Source organism: Cinclus cinclus, chromosome Z, assembly GCF_963662255.1.
Source record: "Cinclus cinclus chromosome Z, bCinCin1.1, whole genome shotgun sequence".
In the NCBI taxonomy this organism is placed as follows: Eukaryota; Metazoa; Chordata; class Aves; order Passeriformes; family Cinclidae; genus Cinclus; species Cinclus cinclus.
Genome location: NC_085084.1, coordinates 1,497,061 through 1,521,207, shown reverse-complemented (window position 1 = coordinate 1,521,207; position 24,147 = coordinate 1,497,061). Strand labels below are relative to the sequence as shown.

General features: G+C 40.9%; 1 protein-coding gene across 1 annotated transcript; it reads left to right on the top strand.

The window, feature by feature from the left end:
- Positions 1-2,451: 2,451 nt before the first annotated feature.
- TMEM167A (transmembrane protein 167A) lies at positions 2,452-21,678 on the top strand. Its single transcript, XM_062513174.1, has 4 exons — positions 2,452-2,478; positions 12,476-12,585; positions 17,304-17,338; positions 20,238-21,678. The coding sequence occupies exons 1-4, from the start codon at positions 2,476-2,478 to the stop codon at positions 20,306-20,308; spliced, it is 219 nt and encodes a 72-aa protein (XP_062369158.1). The 5' UTR covers positions 2,452-2,475; the 3' UTR covers positions 20,309-21,678.
- Positions 21,679-24,147: the final 2,469 nt, after the last annotated feature.

The window sequence follows — 24,147 nt, the reverse complement described above, 5'->3', positions numbered from 1 at the left end:
CAAACAAAACTACACAAGAGGAAGCTAGATGACCACCTGAAAGCAGGTTGGGCTATGGTGTGAGCAAGGACTTACAGCTGGAGGTCTCCCTGGACATTATGGAATATTCTGAGTTTCTAATTCACTTGAGCATCCAAAAGTGAGTCCAGGCAGGCAAAACCCAGTTAAAGCTTTCTATCTCTGACACACAAAACAAAAAGTTCAAAAGTATTACTCCTTTTAAAGTCTTCAGCCATGTTGACCATCAGAGAGTGTACTGGTTAGCGATTATATATTTCTCTTTACAAACACTTCAGCACAACATCATCCAAACACTTCACAGTGAAGCCAATCCTAGGTAATAAGGCCATTTTTACAACTGTCTTTATGCACTTAATTACTTTTTTTTAAAATCCAAAACCTTGACATGTGATGGAAAGAAACCAATCCACTGAATGTAATTCAGTGACAGAAATAAGATGTTATTAGTATGTTGTGAGAAAAAGAGCACACACAAGATGCTGAGTACATGTTGGACTGAATCAACCTCTATAGTCACCCAACAGTCTAGAGAAAAAACACAACAAATCTAGAATCAACACAGTGCCTCAAGTCCACAGGACAGAAAAAACAGCTGCATGAGAGAACTCACCTCAAACTCTACACCTGCTCATGCTGGTACCATCCCAGGTACATTTTGATTATTATGAATTTGAAACCACTATTTCATAGAAATCTACCAACTATAGTGACCAAATCTACCACTGCTAAGGAAGTTGCTCTGTAGAAGACATAAATAGCATTTTAAATGGATTGTTGTAGGTCTCAGTCATCTTAAACTCTTCTGCTTCAGTAAATCACTGCCTCAGTTCTGTGGGATAAATGCATTTTATACATGTACATCAACCCCCAGACTCCCACAGCAGCTGCACAAAGTATGTCAAGCGTTACCTCAAAATGCCATTTTAGAGAGAAAAAAAATCATTTCCCCTTGCCAGAGTGAAAAAAGCAAAATCTGTTGCATACTCAGCAGACGAGTACAGTGAATTTGGTGCTGAAACATAGAGAATGGAACAGGCCCCTAAACCAAGCCATCACCTTGGGAAGGGGTGTTGATACTTTTAAAACCATGTTTGTAAGGAGGAACAGGCTCCTCATAAAAACTTCAGGTGTTTTTTACAACAGCAACACCCGCACACTTTAAGTCATCACTGTGAAGTTCTTCCACACAGCTCCAAAGGTTATTCCATTAAAACCAAAAAAACAAGCAAACAAACAAAAAACAACAACAAAAAAACACCTTAACAAACAAACAAAAAGCCTCCTGGAGGTAAAAAAATAAGTTAGAAATTCTTGGGCAGGTGCAGCGACAGAAAAGATGAGGAAAAGCTTTAAGATGAGAACACATAGCACAGGAGTCAAAATACAATATACCGGGCAAGCGAGTTTGGATTCTCCCTGTAGAACAGAAGTAACTGTAAGAGGGTCCTAATTAAGAAATAACTTCATTAAGGTGTTCTTTGTTATTAAGGTTTCAGTAGACAGTGGCTCAGGCCCGCAGGGACGTGAGGGCGGGACAACACACCTCACCTCTCAGCCACGAATAACAACGAATAACCGAAAAAAAAAAAAAACAACAAAAAACACACCAAACGAGCCAGCTGGGGGGGGGGGGAAGGGAAGGAGAGGGTTTTTTCCCTTTCTTTTTGTCCTTTCCCTTTCTTTTTTTTGGGGGGGGGGGGGGGGGGCTGCTATTATTTTGTTTGTTTTGCGTGTCACTAAAGGCACGTGTCCGCCATGGCCCGGTGCGGGGTCAGTGAAGAGCTGATCCCGGTTATCCCGGCTGTCCCCACACCGGGACAGGGCCACCCCAAGCTCCTCTCAGTCCCGGTGAGGGGTCAGTGAAAGGCTGATCCCGGTTATCCCGGCTGTCCCCACACCGGGACAGGGCCACCCCAAGCTCCTCTCAGTCCCGGTGAGGGGTCAGTGAAAGGCTGATCCCGGTTATCCCGGCTGTCCCCACACCGGGACAGGGCCACCCCAAGCTCCTCTCAGTCCCGGTGAGGGGTCAGTGAAAGGCTGATCCCGGTTATCCCGGCTGTCCCCACACCGGGACAGGGCCACCCCAAGCTCCTCTCAGTCCCGGTGAGGGGTCAGTGAAAGGCTGATCCCGGTTATCCCGGCTGTCCCCACACCGGGACAGGGCTATCCCGAACCCCCCCCCCCTTCCCTCAGACCCGCCCGTGCCGGCGCGCGCGGGGGGGGGGCCGTCCTACCTACCTCCCGCGCCGCCACTTCCGCCTGCGCCGCGCCAGCCAATCAGCGCCGCGTCCGCTTGTCAGTCCCGCCCCCCGCTGGAAGAATCGATCAATCGCGGAGCCCCGCGGCGACGCCAGCCAATGGCAGGCGTGCTCGCGGCCCGGCGCGCTGAGGGCGCGCGCTGCGCGCTTCCGCCCGTCGCGGCGGCCGGAAGGTGATGTGGCGGAGCGCGGCGCGATGGTAAGCGCGGGGCCTGCGGGCCCTTCCCGCTCCCCTACTTCTCCGCGGCCCTGCACGGTCCTGCCGGCCCAGGCGGTGCCCCCAGAGGTCTCTCGCGCCACAGACCGCGGCCCGCGGGAGCGGAGCCGCCCCGAGGTTTTGCTGGGAGTATGGCAGCGCGGGTTTGCGTCAGGGGTTTAGTGACAGGGAAAAAAGAAAAAAAAACCCACGTATTATGTCTGTGCGGGGCACCAGCAGCCGGTGCGAGGTCGGGCAGGTGGCGTGCGTGTATCTCACGGCTTCCTGACGTCATTTTTGTGACGCGTGACGTCATGGCAGCGGTGTGTTACGTCATGGCCATGAAGCAGTGCTCTGAGCCGCGACATTGGCTGCTCTTCAAGGGTGTCGTCACAGACCCAGGTCCATTTATTCATTAAAACTATGGATTATATATAAAACTACATATTTTACATTTATATTTATATAAAAAACATTATACATGCAAATATATATATGTAAATATATACATATATATGTCTGTATATGTATGGCCTTTATTATATGTTTGTGAAAAAATTCATATGTTTACAGCATATTTAATTTTTAAGAATATAGAAGTAGATGTAATATAACTTAAAATATCAATACATTTTTTAAAATTTATTCATTTTATATATATATATATATATATATATATATATATATATATATATATATATATATATATAGCTAAAGCACATAAATACACAAAAAGCAGGTAAGTACATCTGGAATAGAATATCCGTGCTTATATGTGAGTTTGTTATGTGTATAACAAATATATGTGGATATAAAGGCACTTATAGATATTTATAGATGTATGTATGTATAAATGTGTACATTTGTGGATGCATGCAAATATATGATTATTTTATAAGTTATGTGATACATTACCAATATATCTTTTCCTATAAACCACACACATAAAGAGTGTGGGTATAGATGAATATATGTATACAAAATATATATATATAAATATATATAGTCTTTATGTAGGGCTGGTCTAGGGGCACACTGGTATTTATTTTCTTGTTTTCTGCCCATTTTTCCTGTCTGTGTGTAGGCAGTACAAAAGAAGGGTTGGCATTTCTCTCACAGTTAAAGTTGAGCAGTGAAATACTTTTCCTTAGTCAAGGCTTATACATTAAATGTTTATATATCAATGATGTTTATATGAGCAGAGCAAATACATGAATTTAAAATTAAAAGGAAAACCAAAGGAATAATTGGGTTAATGTCAGTTTTTCTTGTACAAAATACACATTTGTCTATAACTTCAGCACAGAGTTAAAGATGCCGATTTTTGTTCTTTCTAATTTTCATTTTTCTAACAATCAGAACATGGTTTAGGTTGAAAGGGACCTTTGAAAATCACCTGGTCATCCCCCCCACAAGCATTGACTGGTTATCCATCATTGTATGGATGCTGTGCAGCTTAATGGAATACTGCTGTATTTCCTGTGTATTTGCAGAAAAGATCACTATCACTTGAAGTTTCTTATGGCTCAGTTCAAAAAAAAAAAAAGGTTCCCAGGCTCCAGATCTTGTCACCAGCAGGAAATTGGTGGGAGTTGCTCACCTGAGCATTCCTTAGCAGAACTTTTAGATGAACCTGCTTTAGTCTGGGGCTCCAAAAAGAAAACAAATCAGTGGTGGTTTTTTTGTGATGAGAGGCATAAATTATCTCAGGAGATCTAAAACATGTGCAGAAAGCAAGAGACCTCTAACCAGCTTCGTGGAAAGGTGAATATAGAGAATTGCAGCAGCACTTCACTTTTCTTTATTATACTTAAAAGGGTTTGAGGTAAGAGAAAAAGGTGAAAGAACTTGGTCAGACATTGGTGTTGCTCAGTGTAATAACTAAATACAAGTGATTATTTAATATTACTACTTTATCTGTATATTATATATCTCATAAGGGGTATATAAGAAATATATCACACTGACTTAAAACCAAAGGTAACATTTAAATCTAAGAAGATTATGGCAAGTGTATGAGATTGTATTAAGATTATCTTCTCTACTTGTCCCTGTTCCTTGCTAGAGGTTATTCTGTGTCCCTCAAGGACTCTGAGGCAAGAAACTCTTACAAGGATGGTTTGCTTAGGATTTAATGTTGAAAATAAGGTGAAAGCAAATTTTTTCAGCATTATTGTGAATTTTGAATTTTTTCAAGAGAGCAGCAGCCCTCCAGGGCTTTGGGTCCTCCATGATGCCACCTATGGTGTCAAGGCATTTTAGGGGAAAAAAAAAGATAATTTTTGAGCTTACATTTGACTGTGAAAGTGGAAACAGCTGCTGTCTTCCATGAAATTGAAGAGATTAGAGCTACATCTCCCATTTATTCTCCTTGTCCAAAGAGTAAGAGCTGCAGTTCTAGCAAACCAGCAGCACTCTGAGTAGCACAGTTTTCTGAAGCATGATTTCCAAAGGACTTTATCCCTTGGAAGCTTTTCATCCAATTGTTTTCCAGGCTTCCTTACCATGTCCTTCCTTGCTAAGCAGGTGAAAACTTGTGCTGGGTGAATGGCCAGCTGCTACCAAACAGAAAAATAACTAACTAACTAAATAAATATATATGTAAGGTGACTTTTACTTGTTATTTATGTGAAAGCAGAAATTGTGGGGTTTTTTTTCCTCTTCATTGCGAGTGAATAGGAAAAGAACTCACCATTTTGACTTCAAGCAAAACCCTCACTATTTTAATTTAAAGCAGCTGTGGAAGCCAGTAGAGGCTTGTCAGCGGATTCCAAACTTGCTGGAAATGTGAGGGATCCACCAGGGATGCACAGCTCCCTCATTTCTTTATTTTGTTTGCTGACTTCCACAAATCAGTTTGTCCTGCCAGCTTTAGGGATTTTACATCTGAGAGCTGGAAAGAAGTTTTTCCTGGTGTTTCCTTGAAAAGTTTGGCACATGCATGGATGGAAAGAGGGAAGAAGCCAAAGGTAACGTTAAAGTTAATGAGGGGCCTCACGCCTCCTGAAGGGTGGTCTTCACTTTCCTTCATAGCAAAAATGTGAAGTTACACTCAGAAAAAAAAAAGGGTGATGGAGAACATTTAAAAGAAGTGTCAAGAAAACTTGACAAAAATGGCTTCTTCCCCATGACCCTCTGGCTGGGGCTGATCCTGGCTACACATTACTACCCAAAAATTGATTTGGGAACTTTACATGAGGACAAACATTTCTGTCACAGTCTTTGTTGCCCTCTTAGTGTGGTGTTTATGGAAGGAAGGGGAGTTGCTCATACAGCCAATTGTAGAAACATTCATTAGTAAATATTATTTCAAACCAAGCTGTCAGATATAAACATGCAGATATAAACCCAAGACACTACTCTGAAAAAAGAACTTTCAGGAGTCTTCAAGTATAAAGTTTTGTGTTTGTCTTACTCAAAATGACAAGAAGGAATCAATCCTGATTCAGATGTGCTAGCAGCTTTGTATTTATCATGACCTAAAGGTACATAGGTTTAAAAGCATCTTCTGGATCATCTTAACAGTCTTAAAGTGTCTTTGTCTTGTGAATTTATTTCACCTGAAGTGTTCAGTGTAGACATTTCTGTCATCTTAGAGGATGATGTGAAAACATATTGTCAGTGTTTTATTTCTGTGATTACTGAACTGAGGAAATCATTCTGTCAATGAAAGATAGTCTCTTTTTTGAAAGAGTAGTATGCAGTGAGTGTAGTGTATCAGATTTACCCAGAACGACACTGGTTATGAGAGACCATTTCTTTGCTGAGTGCCATAAAAAACATGTCACAATTTAATTTTTTGATTGCCCCGCAGCATTAGATACTAAACACAGTCATTGTACCAGATGCAGCACTGATTATGTTTTTCTGCTAATGCACATTCAAACTCAACAGAAGTTTTTGATTTTCAGCTTTGTGACTGTGGAAACAAGGTGGGAACAGATGTGAAAAATATTACCTGACTTCCAGATGCTAAATATTCAAACCATGCACCTGAACCTCTGCCAAACAAGAGACTTGCAGAGGTCCTGTGGACCTGCCCAGGGCCGTGGGACATTACAGACTTAGCAGAATCTGTCATTATTTCTTGACTAAGTATATTTTTCGTGATACTTGTTTTCCATGCTTGAAAGAGATGGTTTGACTATGAATGAACAAAAAAACAATTTGGTAAACAGTATAATTAAAATATTTACAGCTCTTTCGTAGTTCTTGGGTAGATTAGAATATGTCTTCCTATGTAGGACTTAGACTTTTTCCCATGGCCATGTTCACACGTTCCTGTAGCACCTTCTGTTACAAAGTCCTGGTTTTTGCATACTGTTTTTGTTACAGTGAGGATATCACCTAATGCAAAGTGTGCTTTAGTATGACTCTTACCTCTTCCTTTCATGCACGGAGGTTTTACTGTTTTTTTCAGTTTCAGTACTAAATTTGTGGTGAACTAAACAGTGTGGTGTGCAACTTCAGAAGGGAGAGTTACTTCTAAAAAAGGGTTATTTAAAATATTCCTTTTATCTCATGGGAGAAGACAGCAGAGGAAAAATATCTCTGTAAAATTTAATGCCCTATAATCTACAGAGAAGACCTGGAGGGAAAGGTATTAGAAGATTTTACTGACATATCCACCATAATGCACTTTGTTTAGTAAATACGTGAACATGCACACCTTTGTTTTGCAGTGACTCTGGTAAAAGACTTTTAATAGTCACTTTTCTTTTTGTAGTAAGATATTTTGGTGAAATGCTGCATCTGCTAGCTGCTTGCAGCAAAAGTTCAGTTTTCAAACTAGGTATTGGGGCAAAGAGGAAGGAATTCCAGCAAGTGTGAAATTTCAGCACCAGTGCCTTGAGGTGTCTTTTCACTACTGGTCTGTGGGTTATAATTACAGTAAAAATCCTAAATGTGTTGAAGTCAAGTAGCTTTTTTATAAATAGAAAGATGAGAGGGCAGCTGTGTCCATATCCTTAATGAATTGTTTAATTGTTTGAGGTGATTGGTTATGTTTCAAATAAAAAGATTGATTGGAAAGCATACATGTTAGTTGTATTTAAACTTGACAATGTGCTTCACCAGGAAATGACTGGGAAAAAGAATCCCTGCTTCTCTACTCATGCCTTAGCTTGCATTCCATGAGTGCAAAAATACATATTTTAGACAGAAGTCTGACTGAATGTTAAATACTATATTTTAATTTTTGGAAACAAAATACTGAGGAGACCATGCTGTAAATCCAAAGTAAAAAACTCCTATTTATGCTGTAGTAACTGCATCTGGCTGTTATTTAGATACTTATTAGCAACCCTTGTGTAGTTTTGTTGGCTACTTTTGCCAATAATTGCTTCAAACTTAACTAGTTTGTACTTCTTGTAATTTTTATAGTGCTAATTAGCATGCCTCTTTTACGAATGCTTATTTTCCATTAGTTTTGATCAGATTGCATTTGGCAGCAGTGGGAAAAATTATTTTTTAATAGATGGGAAAATAATACAATTAGATGCATGTTTTAATTAGTTTTTAGCATTTAAAAGCCTTAGCTTTTGGGTTGGGAGTGGTACTACGTGGTTTATATCCTATCATTTTTCTCAGCATTATACTCCTAAAAATTTGATTTTACTGATGAATTAAGAATTGCAGGGACTAATGGAAACCCTAGATAATAAGCATTTTCTCTTTCAGGTTTGTAAGAACCTTTTCATTAAAATTTCATAGCTTGATTTAACTTTCCTGTGATGAAATTTTTATCAGCTCTTGCTTAACTAAAGTTTAACTGCAGTATGTAAGCTCTTGCTCATATTCCAGTATAAGAAAGGCAGCTGAACAATGGGGTATCTGTATTTGTTTCTTTGGCTCCAGAAAACATAATCATTCATCACTTTTATTATATTGGGGAGGAAAATAAAGAAAACCATTCTAGAAAGACTGAATATTCTGCAGCATATTACACAAAGATTATACTTATTTTAAAGTATTCCAGTTATTTATCTGTGTTTGCCCACATAAATTGGTTATTACAGTCATAACCACAGGGCGAAGTTTTGCAACTTGCTGGCACAATGGCCTCTGCTTTTATAGCACAGATGGATGAAATCATCATAGCCACACTTCAGTCAGAGATAAAATAATCATTTTGTTAATACTTAAGAGTGTAGGGAAGGTTAAGCTTTGGTTTCAGTGCTAAGTCCGCTGAGATAAACTCAGAGAGCTTTTGTCTGAGGCTTTTTACCAGTCCAAAAGGACACCAGCATGGGGTTTATGGTCTCCTCCTGTACATTTCGTTTCCCCTGGGACCATGATACAGGGTGGTTTCTTTTAAACAAAATTGTGTGAGGCAAGGGGAAAATCAGCAGGTCATTTGTGACACAGAGAGTTGCATCAAAACCTAGGGTGTGATTTCTTACTGTGCTACCCAAGGGTTACATCAGTAAGTGGTTTGTGAGTGTGCTTCTGTCTGCAGGGACTGGGACCAAAACTTTGTCAGAAGCACAGGATACTGGGGTAATGGAGTGAGTGAAAACTGCAGAGGTGGATAAATTAGTGTCTTACCTGTGCCTGTTGTCACTGCAAAAAAAAAAAAAAAATGTTTAGAATTAGTGCATTCATTATAGCTATTTCTGCATATTTAATTAAATACTCCTGTGAAGTGTTGGTAACCACAACTCTGAGCTGCTGGGTTTTTTTTCTTTTTCTTCTGCCGAAATTTAGTATATTTAGTGTTGAGGCACAACTTTGTCTCTAATGAGGTTTACAGGAGCTGTGCAACTGTTGTCATGATTCCCTGTCACAGACACATAGGTAACTTCTAACTTTCAATCAACATTTACTCAAGTACATTAAACTTCAGTTTATACTCAGATGGGAGTACATTCAGACATCCCTACTGTGCCACTTGATTTCCAGCTACTGTGTAAATACATTAAATACTAAATACTAAATACATTAGTATTTATTTTAGTACAAGGTGCTGCTGCTAATCCCAACACAATAAAACTTTCAGGAATATTAATTCTTTATGGCTTATTATATGGAGTTTTTACTGAGATATGTTATGATCAGGAAATAATATTGAGGTTTTTTTTTTTAAAGGCCTGGTTTTGGGAAGGATTTAAAACAGCCTTTGGGCATGTAGCTCTCCAAGCTGAAGCCCATGGTCTTAAATTTCCAAAGACATTGGAAAAAACTTGGCTCGTTGAAGTTCAGGTGAATACAGTGCCTCGTTAAGTGCTGCAGGTGATGTGCTGGTTCTCCACACAGGAGGGGGCACGAGGGGAATGACACAGAATGGAGCAACTGAGGTGTTCCCACTGTGTCAGAAATGCACCAAATGCAGATGTAGAAAATCTCAGCCCACGGAATTAAAGCTTGCACGGTCTAAAATCAGAATAAAATGCCATTGCTGGTTCTTTCTGGCCTTGCAGCATGAGTGTTTGGAAATTAGTTATCATTTCACCCTCATGGGCACACAGTCTAAGAGCCAGCACCAGTTTCTGCATGTACTGAGATCTCTTTGTACTGGGGATGAGGCTCACAGGACGTACCATAAGACAGGCAACACAAGTCAAAAATTGCAGTTCATAAGTTTTCATCAGAGGAGCCCAGCCTAAACAAATGAACAACAACACATCTACATTGTCCAAGTAGCTTGGTATGTGAATGCAGTGCTTTTTAAAGGGATTCTGAGCAAAAACTCTTGCAGCAGTTTTTAATTACATCGGTTGGAGCAGCCAGATGTAAGTTGCTGCTTTCTGTGAGTTCAGCTGGGCCATGAGAATTACTTCAGATGTAAGGACTGAAGCCATCTAATTCAGGAATAAATTCTCGCTTCCACAAACTGTAAGCAAATTTTGGAATGCTCACATCTGTCCTTTCAAAGTGGCTGTGCAGATAAACGTGTCGTTCAGAGCACATTTCAGTGGAAGGGCAGATGGGATTATAGCAGCACATATCTGGGGAAGGACATGAAGACCCCAACAAAGAACAATTATACATGATTATATACTGCCCCAGTTGAGTGACTGACAGCACATTTCATGAGTATACATTTACAGGAGGAAGCAAGTGTGTTCTTGTGCCATTTTGCAGTGTCGGAGTGCTGCCTTGCGAAGCAGCTGCAGGAATTTGTGGGAATTCATGGGAATTCATGGTGGCTGGCAGGCGCGGGGCTGTGAGCTGTCAGAGCAGCTGTCTGTCCCACAGGACTGATCGAATTAATCAGTTGATAGGCAGTATCTGGCTGTTCCTAGACCTGCAGGAGCCAGGGGGAATTGAGACTTCCCTGTTTTCTGGAGCTGGCAGAAGCTTCTGCCGAGCACAAAGGCTCCAGAGACTGCTGCTACAGGGGATGGCAGTGGAAAGTCTGCCCATTATTTACGGCATGATGGGGCAGAGGGGGTGGCTAGCTGAGCTAAAACTTCAAATTAAACATGGTTTAGCAGAGATTGTGGTGTGGTTAAAAGCAAGCAGCATCGTGTTTGGGACAAGAGGGTGTGAGATCCCTGCTCCTTCATCACAGAAAGGGGGGTTTCAGGGGTGCTGAAATCTGTCCTATACAGGGTGCAGAGTCAGAGCCTCTCTGTGATGATGCTTCTAACAGAGTGGCCTGGTGGACCCCACTGATTTGGATGCTGAAATTTCTGTAGATGGCTAACCCTGTGTGAAGCATGCATTCAGAGTGGCAGCTCTGCGCATGTTCTGGAATTTATATGGTTCATGGAGACTTCTAAATAAGCTGAAGTTTTTTGTTTCGTTTGGCTGTTGTTGATTTTGGGAGGCTTTGGTCACCCAAAACTGAGGGTTTTGATCTCAGTATCACAACACTTGTGTGTGTTCCAATGGCTTTCCTTCTACTAGACAAATTCTTGTTTTTCTCTCCTAATTTCCTGCTAGCACCATACTGAACTAGAATATTGTAATTTTATTTTGTAATTCCTGTTAGCTAGATAGATTTGATTATCAGAGCTTCAAAAACATAATTTTGTGACACAGGAAGACAGCATGTGCACATCAACAGAGATGTGCCTCAGGCTGTGTGGAAATGAAGGCTCTGATGTGCCCTGAAATATGCTTGGAGAAGGAAATGCCAATGTAATATCCCTTCCTAAGTGCTAAATACTTACCTTTAATTAAATACCACTACTTGGCCAGCTGGGTTGAGCAGTACGAATGCAGGAGACAGAAGTTCATCAGAATTCCAGAACAAAGAGTGAATTTATTGCATTTGCTTTGGCACTTTTTCTTTTTTTTTTTGGAGCTCACACTAAAACAGATTTGCAGATGGGCATAGCAGACTGAAGGTAAAATAAAGCTTTTTGAAGTGAGAAATTGCCTCTTACACCACCTGGTGCTATTTTACTGACCAGTATGTCAGTTGAGACACTTTAGAGAAACCCCAAAACTGTAAAAAAAAAAAAAAAAAAAAAAAAGGTTTATGGGATGGACTTTAGTAAATTGGCAAGTATTGCAGCAGTTTCTCAAGAACTGTCTCTTCTTACTGCCTCTAGGCTGATCAGTGTTTGCTGTCAACAGTAGAACTTCTCAATCCTAAGGCAATTCATCCATTTCTTCAGGATTTACCACATAACTGGCACTTCTGGAAGTGGATTTACAATGAAGATGCTTTCAGTGTAAAATCAGAGCGTTATCTGAAAATAAAAGTAATCACGAAGTTATCACAGTTCAGGTGGACTTAACTGTGTATTCTACAAACCTGTTTAATTTGGCCTGTTGCCTTTAGAAAGTGATGTATTAACAAACCTCCTGCACATCTTGCAATATGTTTTGTCTTGGCTACTGCTGGTTTACTTGCCATTCAGTCCTCACCTCTACTTTTCATTACTACCACTGTATTCCATTGATGCAAAGTTTTTCTGGCTTGTGGCCTCTCTAGGTTTCATTTCTGGTGTTGTCTAAGGGGTCACCCATTTTTTCCAGAACTTGCACTTCGAGAGAGATTATGCACTGCAGAGATGTAATTCTTTGTTTTCCCGATTCTCTTCCGTAGTCTGCCATCTTCAACTTCCAGAGCCTGCTCACTGTGGTCCTGCTGCTCATTTGTACCTGTGCCTACATCAGATCCTTGGCTCCCAGCTTACTGGACAAAAATAAAACCGGGTATGTGGCATGATCATTTCAAACATCCTCTAGCTGTGTGGTTTCAACTGCAGCTTTTCAGCATCTCCCGATGAGGCATGTGATAATGCAGATTCTGCTTTGAGAATTTTCTCTCTTTAAGGATGAAAATCTTAATTTTGTACCTCACAATAGAATGGAATGAGGTTTTGGCAAGCATTTAGTTGCAATTTTATTGAAAGGATTTATTAGCCTTCTAACCTTGCTAATACTGCATTATTAATCTTCTAGATTCGTAGCTTCGTTGTTAGATGCTTATTAGAGATACAGACATGAGAGACAGAAATAAAACATTCTCCTACATGTGGCTATTGTTGCAATGATTTATTTTGGATTCCCAGGGTGGTTAAGTAACCAGCAGAAACTGGCTGTTTGTTTTCAGGATACATGTTTTGAAGATACGAGTTTGAAACACAGCTTTAGCAATAATCTGTAACTAAAAGAAAACTAAAAATATTTTTTTAGAAAAGCAACACAACCCTCACGTGTGGTCTGTTTAAAATAATGGTTTTCTATCCTCTAAAGTGAAGGAATTTCTAGAAGAGTTTTTGAAAGCTACAAGCCCAACTTTTTTCTTTAAATCGTATGGTTGCTATCTGTGATCAGCAGGACTGTGATTTAAATGTGGTGGGTTTTGAGTAACCACTGGTCAGTTGTGACACAGAAACATCTGGGGTTGTCCATAGAATTTCAGTAATGCTGTCACCTAAGGTTAGTGCAAAGGAGATGATACTTGTAGAAGTAAGACATAATTCTAGGTGGAAAAACAAGACAGTCTGTTGGGGATGTTAAGTGTTTGACTTCTCCACTTTTTTCCATTAGGTAATTTCCTATTAAAATGTTCTTCCCTAAGTGTCTTCCCTCAGTTTTGCATTTAAATTCAGAAGTGTCCAGTTTTAAATAGACTGTTTTGACCAAGAATCCTGCGTGTTTTTCTTCTGTAAACCTTCATTGAAATTAACCTTTGGGGATGATGTTTTATTATCCAGGTTTTTTTGTAATTTTAGCAGTGTAAGATACCCAAAGTGCGCCAGCTTTTTATTTTTTTCCTTTTTTTCCTTAATTTGGAGTTCTAACATGAAAACACTTGTGTCCTTTTATATGAGGCCATGAAATTGCCATTGGCATGAGAGGTTTCTTTGGATGGGAGTAAAAATGGAAGAAAGGATGACTTCATGAAGGACAGGGTGTGGGGGGATGAGGGGAGTTTGGGTGTCTGCTGGTGGAAGATAATACAATAGTCAATGAGGTATATGCAGTAAGAAGTAAGAATGTTTATTTTACTGATTAAAATTTTAGTGCTGTTCTTGGCAAGGAGTATTTCCTTTAATCTGGAGCTACTTTGTTTATTCTTGAGGCAAATCTGTCTGAAGTACAATAGAACTCTCTTCATAAAACGTTTCCAAAGGGTGCTGACACTGTGGAGGAGTTGGGTGTTTGATGTGTGGGTTTGTATTTGTGTAGATGTAGGACACACCATTTTGTTTTATGTATATATGTATATTTGTAGACTACTTTGTACTGGAGAATAAAACCTTGGTCTGGAAGGGATGAAATTTGTTTCCTGTATGGTAGATGTTTACATGGAGCTCATATGGTGCTAAACCCCTGTCCCTCTCTTCCAAAGTACTCCATGCTCCAGTGGAAATGTCTGGACATGTGGGATAGAACAAATTCTAGTGATATTTCATTTTACCACAGAGATGCTCTTACCTCATCATTCCTTCTCCAAATCAAAGGCATAAAATACTAAAGTGACAGAGAGGAGGAATGTTGATAGTTACTCACTGTCTTTTTGAGTGAGTGGTAACTTTGCTGAGGATTTAGGTCTGTTGATAATAAGTGAAGAAATGTATTTCTGTTGGTTGAGAGATGCCATTGCACAGTGATGTCACCCATCCTCATAACCCTGTATTTCCTCCCCCTCATTTCTGTCAAAGCATGTCTTTTCCTACCAAGCCAAACAGAACCTTAAACCTTTATTTTCCCTGAATGTTTCCATGTGCTGGGTCCTGAGCAGCAGTGTTAAAGGCTGGGAAAGCAAGTGGAGATTTACAGCTTCATGCTGACTAGAGGAGAGTGTGTACCACAACATAATTCTCTCCTCCCTGCTAACCAGAAAGATGTGTTAGCTCATGTGCAGCAGAAGTCCCCTTTGATTTTCCATCAGCATTGCAGTGGGGATGTGTCACTCTCCCTCCTGCAGTGGCACTGGGCTTCTCCTGGTGAACACATGGCATTTTGCAGCTCACCCAGCCTCAGCAGTCCTTGTCTAAGGTTCCACCAACTCCTCCTCAGGTTAAAAGGTTCCATTTATTTGGGGTTTTTTTTGTCCTCCAGATAACCACCACCACAATTTACAGTGAGTGCTTTTAGCATTTAGAGAGCCAGAAATACACATCAGATCATGCACATTTGGGCTGTGGCTGCCAGAAAGAAACAGGGATCCCAGCCAGACCCACACCTTCACCTGCATCCAAGCAAGGATGGTGCAGAACACGAAAGGTGGAAGGAGGAATAGTGCAGTTGCACTGAGGAGTTGCTGCAGGAGGAATTGCTTTGGAGCAGAATTATTAAAGGCTGCATCACTTCTGTTGTAAGCAGGTTTTGACTTGAAGAGGTTCTTCTTGTGGTCCTGAGATAAGCACTAATGGAAAAACCAGGGGAGCAAGAAGTCTGCACAGGCTTTTCCTGCAGTGGGAACTCCCCAGTTCTTCCAGAATCTTCCCTCCTTATCAGAAGGTCCACAATGCAATCTGCTCCTGCTCAGCAGCAGGTTTTGTGGACAGAGGTACTGAGCTGTTCCAGTAGCACAAGAGCCCCTTAAAACGTTCTGGTGTCACCATGGGAAGGCTGATCAATCCTCAGGTCAGTGGATTCAGGTTCATAAATTGTTAGTTGCAGTGGTTAAGGGCAGCTGGTGAAACCCATGCTCTGTTTTATACCTGGCATATCAGGTAGGAAAATCTTCTGTTTTCACCAAGGGGGCTTTGTAGGGCAGTAGGGAGTAGTGGCTTCACATCAGTCAAGAAATCCCTGAGACAAGGTAAAAAATACCCTTGCTTAGATTGTGAGGCAAAATCAACAGATTTCCAGGCTGAATGAAAGGGTCAGTATTCTTAAAAAGTATATGAACAGAATGGTAATGTTTTGTTTCTTTGAGCTCCTGGGCAAGCTTTTGAGAGATGGCAGTATAAGAATCAGGGCACTGGAAGTTTTGCTGTTGGTTTTGCAGCATGCAGTCTGTAAATTCTAATTTTACAGAGAGTGAACAACAGTTTTGAGAACCTGAGGTGCTATCAGTGGAGCACTTCAGGGCTGTGTACTTTGCTCTATAAGATTTACATATTAATGCCTTTCTACCTGCATGGATCTTCAAAAAGGGCATAGATGTCTTCAGGTTGCTTTATTGTATGACCCCTTAGCCTGGAAAAGTGTGGTGGTCTGTATGCAGGGATCATTACTTCTGCTTGTGGAGCCACATAAAAGCAGGGGAAAAAAAGAGCTTTGGCTGTACAGAAATATAGTCAAAGCCAAATACATATGTGTGTGTGTGTGCATATATATATTTTGCTTGAGGTAAAACTAAAATCCAAAGCACAGATGAAAATGCCTATTTTCTAAAAATGGAAATGGAATGTTGTTCATGATGAATTGGTCAGCCTGGGGTACATAAGTCCAAAAGCATTTCACTTTGAGTTTGAACACCTCAGTCACTTGCTGCCACACTTGTTCTTCACCTGCCCAACACTGTGCCTTCGTCTCAGAAATAGAGGAGGCTGTTGTATGGACAGAGAGATGCTAAAGTAAACCAGGGCCATAAAAGAGGACATGAAATGGAAGTAGCAGAGAAATGAAAGTTCATGTTGACTGCTCGAGCATGCAGGAGCCAAGTGGCCCAAGCCTACCTGTCTGCATAGACCCCAAAAAAGGACAAAACAGACAATCGGACCTTTGTAGGTGTGAGTTCAGAATGTTGTTTGTGGGGTTGTACCCACTACCTGCTTGATGGCAGTTCTCCAAGTGCTTCCCCACAGTGTTCTGTGCATACTATGAAGGAAGCCTTCCTTCAGACAAGTTCTGAAGGGCTGAAATCTGCCTTACACAGGACACCTCAGTATTTTTCCTCTTGTCTTCCTCAGATCCTAAAGCAGTTCCTGCTCCTCTGGAGCAGTCAGTATGAGATTATTTTAGTTACACAGAGAAATTGTATGTTTGTGACATCCCTTTGGGTGTTCCCTGCATTGAATTCTCCTTTTCTCTGTTGCTGTTTTATTTATGAGAGTTAATGTCTTGGGCAAGCAGCACAGGAGAGACATGAGCAAGGTAAATGTTGGTAAAGGAGTAAGAAAGACCTGGAAGAATTGGGAGGATTTTTTTTTTCTTCACAAAAATTTTCTGTCTGGGATGCTTTATTGAAGACAAATACAGGGTTCTGGTGAAATCTTAGATCTGGAAGACAGAACAAGTTAAATGCATCTTTGCATGCAAAAAGATCCCTGCTAAACTTAGAACTTTGCCACTTCTGTAATTCATAGTCTATACCCTTATGTGCAGGTATGTGCTGTTTTCTGGGGTTCAGAAGAGAGTCAAGTTGACAAATTACTTACAATTCAGAATGTTTTAACATAAAAGAAAGAAAATCAGTTGACTTGGATGTATTCAATCAAGAGCCTAATGAATTTATTTTATCTTTACAGACTGTTGGGGATATTCTGGAAATGCGCCAGGATTGGTAATTTTTTTTTTTTTCTTTCAAAATCCCTAAGATCAGTCCTATTTCTAGTGTAATTTATTAGGATAATGTTGCCATGTAGCAATGAAAACCATACACATCCTTTTGTCTTAAAAAATGCAGGTTTTAACCTCCATGAAATAAGGGGGCAGGATATTGCTTTCTTAGATTAGCATCATGGAAATCCTGCATCTTCTGACGACAGTTGATGTATCTGGTGTTGTATTTTCAAAAGTCTTTTGCACTTTTTGCCACATGAAATAACCAAGGGTGTATTTCTAACATGCAGAGAAATCGGTGATTTCTTGCAAACTGCAGTCTGTTTGAAATTGCAATGGGCTGTTGGAAGAAGGCCAGGTATTTACCTTACAGTAATAAAACAACATGGAGTTCATAATGCATTAAGGTTCTGTTTAAGCATAAATGTGGTTTTGTTCCTCTCCTTTCTTTACTCAGCTTCTGTGCACTTTTGAATTACACAGAGCTGTTCGTGTCAAGTGACATCTGCACACAGGCTGATCAGCTCTATCTGATTCTTGACATTTTCCCATAACATTGGTTTTATATTTATTTTAATCCTTATCCTGAATTTATTTTGAGAAGGAAATTGGAATATGCAACAGAAGTTTAGTCTTAACATTAAGGTATATGCATGATTTAGGGGAAAAAAAAACTACAAACCCCTCATCAGTGTTCAAATTGCATTGTTAATTCAGAGCAGAAACTTTGAACTTCCTGCTAGTCATTGAACCCAAAGACAGCCTGTATGATTCCCTTTCTGCATTCCCAGGCAGAACATTTTACAGGATGTCAAAAAAGCATTAACACAAAAAACAGGGTTTTGGTGAAGACCAGTTGTTAATATGATTGCAGATACTGCCCCGTTTAGATAATAGACCTAGCAGAATCAATTTTAGTGCTGTAACTGAAAGATACTGAGAAGGTGACAGCTGTCAGAAATTAATTTTGAGCTATACTAGTGAAAACAAATGTAAAAATACAGCTGTATTTTGGGTTTGTTCATGGTTGAAGAGAACACCTCACCTTACCTTGCCCCTGCCATCTTTTTTGCAGTTAAGTGCAAGGTTATTTTTTTTTTCAATTAGCTATGCTTCTTTTGCAACTTCTATCTAGAGTGGACCACTTTGACTTTCTTTAAGACCAAGAAGTGAAAATGGGCTTTGGAGGTGATTCCTGTCATTTGGTGTGTATTAATCACAAAGGCAAGTGGAAAGTGTAGGTTTTAAAAATGAAAATGTCTGCTGGCTTCCTTTACATTTCACGTCCCTGGTATGTTTAAACAACCTTTTCACATGTACATAAGATCTTAATCACAGGCAAGTGGTTACATATTTACAAAGTTGTGCAAAATAATGTTTAATCCTGCCACATGGTGATTTCTCTTTTAAGAAAATTAAGAGCAGAAAAGCATAACCCATATGAAAATTGTAATACCCTGAACCATAGGAGTTGGACTTCCTCAAAATTTATTTTAAACAGATGTGAAACTGCAGACATTAATTCGTTCAGTTATTTGAAGTTTAATTAAATATATGCCAGATCATGACAGCATCTTGTAATGTCAATCCTGTGTATGGGAGGTGTCACTGCAAGTATTTTATTTTTCTTTTACTGTGGAAAGTTTGTTCCTTCTGCATTTAAAGGTCCTGCTGTTAAAAGAAAATACTTTTTCATAAAAATTGTGCCATGCTAGACTTGGGAGCCTTGGTGGGTTTTTTTCTTTAATGTTTCTCTGAAAACTTTGTCTCTGATAAGGTGGTTTGTAAAGACAAAGGACTTCACACAGCAAAGGGAAATTGAACTTTTCTTAAAGCAAACAGCCCCAGCTCTGTCTTTATACTCCTGAGTATAAAACAGGGATCTTCTCACTTTAAAGACACATTTCAGTATTACACTCCCTTTGCCCTGGGAAACTGTGACACCAGTAACAGAAAATGAAGGTGTCTCTGCAGCTTCTGTTATCTGCTGACCATTTTTTTCATGGAAATCTGTACACCAGACCCTCTCCACATGCTAGCTAACAATGTTATGTCTTCTTAGCAAAGCAAAAAAAGACAGGCATCTGGCCCTGTCTGGGCAGCTGTGAGCTCACAGCTCTGGCTGCTGCATGACACCCTGCACAGAAAATTCACACTGCAGGTGACAGGTACCAGGCCCAGACAACACCAGCTGCACCTCACCTGACACAGAACAGCTCCTGAGCAGCCACAGAGGAGCAGAGCCAGAAAAATGGGGTGTCCTGGGCAAGTTTGCACTGCCTGCCCCTTGACTATGGCACTAGGAGGTAGCAGCAACATAAAACTGCACCTCAGAAAAGGTGGTCTGTAGTGAGATGGAAGCCTTTGCATGGGCCTTTCACAGAGATCCAGAATCACCCATTCCCACCCCATCCATGTCAGGGACACCTCCCACTGTCCCAGTGCTCCAGCCCCAGTGTCCAACCTGGCCTTGGGCACTGCCAGGGATCCAGGGGCAGCCACAGCTGCTCTGGGAATTCCATTCCACCCTGTGCCAGCCCTGCCAGGGAACAATTCCCAAAATATCCCATGTATCCCTTACTCCCTTCAGCCTGAAGCCATTCATTCCCCTTGTCCTGTCATTCCATGCCCTTGTTCACAAGTCCCTCCTTTAAAGCAAAGAGCCCCAGCTCTGTTTTTATGCACAAGTTAACCTGTCCCACATCCAGATTTTCCTACTGTCCATACATATTCTTTGTGAATACACAGCTGTACTTCTGTCTGCCTTTCTCCAGCTGGAAATGTTGAATATCAGTTTGCACGTGCTGTGGCACAGTTAGCAGCGTTGGGCCAGGAGCTGGTGGATTTGTTTAGCCATGTCTGAATTTCTGTTTGTTCTGGGTTCTCTCCCCTCCTGCCAGGTGAAAGGAAGAGCCCCTACGTGGCTGTGTGCTGTGTGGTGATGGCCTTCAGCATCCTGTTCATGCAGTAGCAGCTGGAGAGTGTCCCCGAGTGCCCAACAGCAGATCTTGTGTCAGGAACGGATGGGAAGCCTCACCAAGAATCCTCTCACACGATGGATAACCTGTCTCCTGGTGGACACCCCTTCAGATGGACCAGCAATAGTGATCATAACCCAGATGAGATGTGCTTGTTAATGCCAGGTTAGCACTGACACTCCTGCTGTAACTCATGGAAGGGTGTCTGGTGTGTGTCTTGAGTTGCAGGGGAGCTCTTCAAATTTTTTTTTTTTCACACCATGCAGTTGAAAGAGCTTGCTGGTTTTAATTCTTTAAAATTTCTTGTCCAGTAGACCTGTTGAATGAAACCTTAAACGGTAAATCAGCCACAGCAATAAGACCAACCTTTGAAGAATAAAGAGTATTTTGACTCTAGGGGATATTTATCAAAGTATTGCTGCCTGAACAATTCCTCTCAGTTTGTAAGTGATGGCTCCACTCTCATCCTAAAAATATGACCTCTGTCTGACCTAAGTCACACTCAGCTATTTGTTTCTGAAGTTGTAATTTCTCATATAATCTATTGATATTTCTGTTGTTAAGATGTGAAATAAAGGCAGGGACCATAATTGTGGTGATGTCTGATTAGCTGCTGGGAAGGCACAGATGGGGGATTTGAGACACCTGGTCTGCTCTCTGTAAAATACCACATATACTCATTTCTGGAGGTTTAGGTCTCTCAGGTATGTCATTTCCCAGCTTCTTCCAAAATGCTGAGAAAAGTATTCAAAAGGCTTTGCTGCTGTTGCATGTATGGAAGGGTTTCTAAATTAGCAGAATGAACAGTTTGCTGCAGATAAGGAAGTTGCATGTCATAATATAAAGGTTGAAGAAACTAAATCACACCCACCAGTTGTAAAGATTAGATTACTTTTAATGATACCTTCCATTAGCACTTACTTATTAATTTTGCACACTTCCATTAATCTAGTGACTTCTTCAGTAATGCCTGACACGTGTGTGTTGTATAAGACAACTGGGTGACTTCATACTGGCTGCATTGTTTGCAGTGTTTGTTCTGGAAAGGAACAAAGTTAAAAAGTAAAACACACTGAAAGGTATGTCAGCTGTTGTCATTCTTGTTTGAAAATCTTATTTTCATCCATATTAATGATCCTGCTACTGGGAAAAAAAAAAGTGATTTTCAGTAATAACCTTTGTGTTGTCTCACATACACCTGCGAATCTAAATCACCATCACAAGTAGCCATCCAAAACTTTTCTAATCTGGGCGCAGGAAAAATATATTTCTGTAATTTGGGCCAAATAAATAGCCCTGGCTGCAAACCAGAGCAGTGCAGAGCTGTAGGACTGTAAACATGCCATGCACACACAGAATCCTGGGAGTGGGCAGGAAATGTAGGGAGTGCAAAATCTGCTCCTGTAACTTTAAATGTGGATGCTGTTCCAAACAGGACATCAAAGCAGCTCAGGTTTGGATTTCAGAGTAGCTGTTCCTCAACAGGGGGAAGGGAGATTCCTGAGGAGTCTTGGGTTTTGACTGTCAGGTGCATACATGTTCAAAATATGCAGAGAATCATCTGGTAACTTTTTATGTTGAGGAGTTATATTCTGGTAATTGCTGCTTTTAATAAATAATGGCATTTTTATCTTATTCATGCATTTCCTAGTCATCATGTTCTAATTACCAGATGAATTTTTAATAATCTCTGGGGTTTAGCTGCAAGTAAGAATACCAGTGAAAGAACCCAATGAATTTTTTTTTTTTTTTGTTCTGAGTCTTTGAAAACTACTAATGTGGAGGAGCTGTATTACAAAAGCCTTCTCTGTTAAGGTTTTACCATCTAAGAAGCTCAGACAGGCTTCCTGTTTGTTATTTGTTGTTCAAAATACGGCAGCTCAACCTTTTGGCCTAAATGCAGATGATGGATATTTCTGGCTGGATTTTTCCCCCCCTTAAATGACGTTTTAAGGCTATCCATTATGTGCTAGCTGCATGGCTGCTCAACAGATCTATCTGGAAACAAGATCTTTAAACTGACAAACTGCAGTTGTTCTGAAATTGCTGCTTCAGACAGGTGTTTGCCTCAGGAGTCGTTACTTGATTTTCAAGATTTTGGCTTTTAAGAGATTGATACCTCATCTCTTTTAGTAAGATACAGAGAATATATTGGTTTCCCAGGTTAGAATCTTAAAACCCTTTTTCTTTCTTGGCTTATTTTCTGTCGTGCAGAAGAGTTTGCACTCACAGCAGGTCTGTACACCTTTCCCTGTGCAACAGGGACAGTGATTAAATGTGACTGAAGCTGTAGTTGTGCCTGCTACTCTGGAAAGTATTTCCACATTGGGACTACATCCTTTTTTTCCTAAACAGCATAACAGATGTTGTTGATGCCCAGACATAAGAAACAAAACGTGTTGCTCTTGGAACACGCAGTATCTCATGGCCTTGCATGTACTTGGTATGGATTCATGTTAAATTAATTTCACTCCTCATCTACACTTCAAATTACCTCACATTCAAAGCAGGGATCTAAGGAAGGCTGAATTGAACATCAGTAATTGCCTTGTTGGGAAATGAGTAAAGCATGAGTAAGAGATGGGATCACTGTGAAGGTCTGATGTTCTGGAGGGACTGATAAGCAGCTGGGCAGCCGTGGCTGGTGGAGGAGGAAAGACAAAGTGGAGTCCAAGGATGACAGGAAGATTTCCTGTTCTTGGAACAATGTCCCTGTTCTGTGAATGCCCTTTCTGCCTCTGTAAGCACAGCAGTGAGCAGTGGAAATACACTGTCAACAGGAGGTGAAGCTGCACTGTGTTGGAGGGAATAAATGCTCTTTAGTGTTCTGAGGCTTTTATTATTTCAGTTTGTCTCCAGTTCTGTCCCAGTGGCATCAGGGCCAGAGACCACTCTCTGATTCCTAGGAAGGCTCACCATGATTGAGTGATTCCCTCCCCCCTCCTCCCTTTCATAATCATCTTCTAGAGAAAAGAAAAAAAAACCAGCATCTTCCTCACGATTAAAAATGCTGAACTTGAAACCCACCAGAAGCCAAGAAAGTGTGATCTAAACCTGCATCTCATATTCAGGCAGCAGCTTTACATTATCTAGTCTAAACATTCCCAACTGATGAAGGTTTTCCAGCCAGGTTTCTGTTCCCTTCCTTTTTTTCATCTTACCTGAGCACTGTTTGTCATTGCAGACGCGTTTGGGGAGTGCTCCCAGCATCCATTACACGGCCCCTGTAGGTTCCTCACGTATTTGATGGTACTTGGCTGCCTAGAGAAGTTTTCCCTTAGCTCTTGTACTGCAGTGTAATCAGCATGGTGGGCATGGGAGGTTCATCTGCATGCTGAAAAAAACGGGATTTGAGCACGAGGTCTGAATTGTTTACCTGGCTGTTGTACAAATAGCACATCTTATTGTAACACCCCTAGGCCATTGTAAGGCAAAAGGTGTGGAGGAATAGAGATTCTGCAGGATCAAATACTTGGGGAAAACCCTCCTCAGGTGCAGCATGACCAGTGTCACACAGCTGACCTGTGCTTGGTGTGAGATTTTTTGACTCCATTTCAAACTTGGAGGGCTCTGTGTGGCCAAAGGCACACCCGTGTCTTTCAGTCAGAATCTGATAGGATATAATCCATCTCCAGAGGTTTTGCCTGAATTCCCTCCCTCATATAGCACAGGTCCTCAAGCATGATCTGTCCCTTCACAGGGTACCTTCCACTTGGCTGTGACAGATGAAGCCCAGGCTCCTCTGATGAAGCACCAGCCAAGCTCAAGCTTCACAGACCTCTGAAATAAAATCACCTTTGGCACTGCAGCTGCCTTATCTCTTCCTGCTTCA

Excerpts from the sequence above, each read along its gene's own strand:
- TMEM167A (XM_062513174.1), top strand. Across the intron at positions 12,586-17,303 it reads CTGGACAAAAATAAAACCGG|ACTGTTGGGGATATTCTGGA; the intron begins GTATGTGGCATG and ends TTATCTTTACAG. Across the intron at positions 17,339-20,237 it reads CTGGAAATGCGCCAGGATTG|GTGAAAGGAAGAGCCCCTAC; the intron begins GTAATTTTTTTT and ends CCCTCCTGCCAG.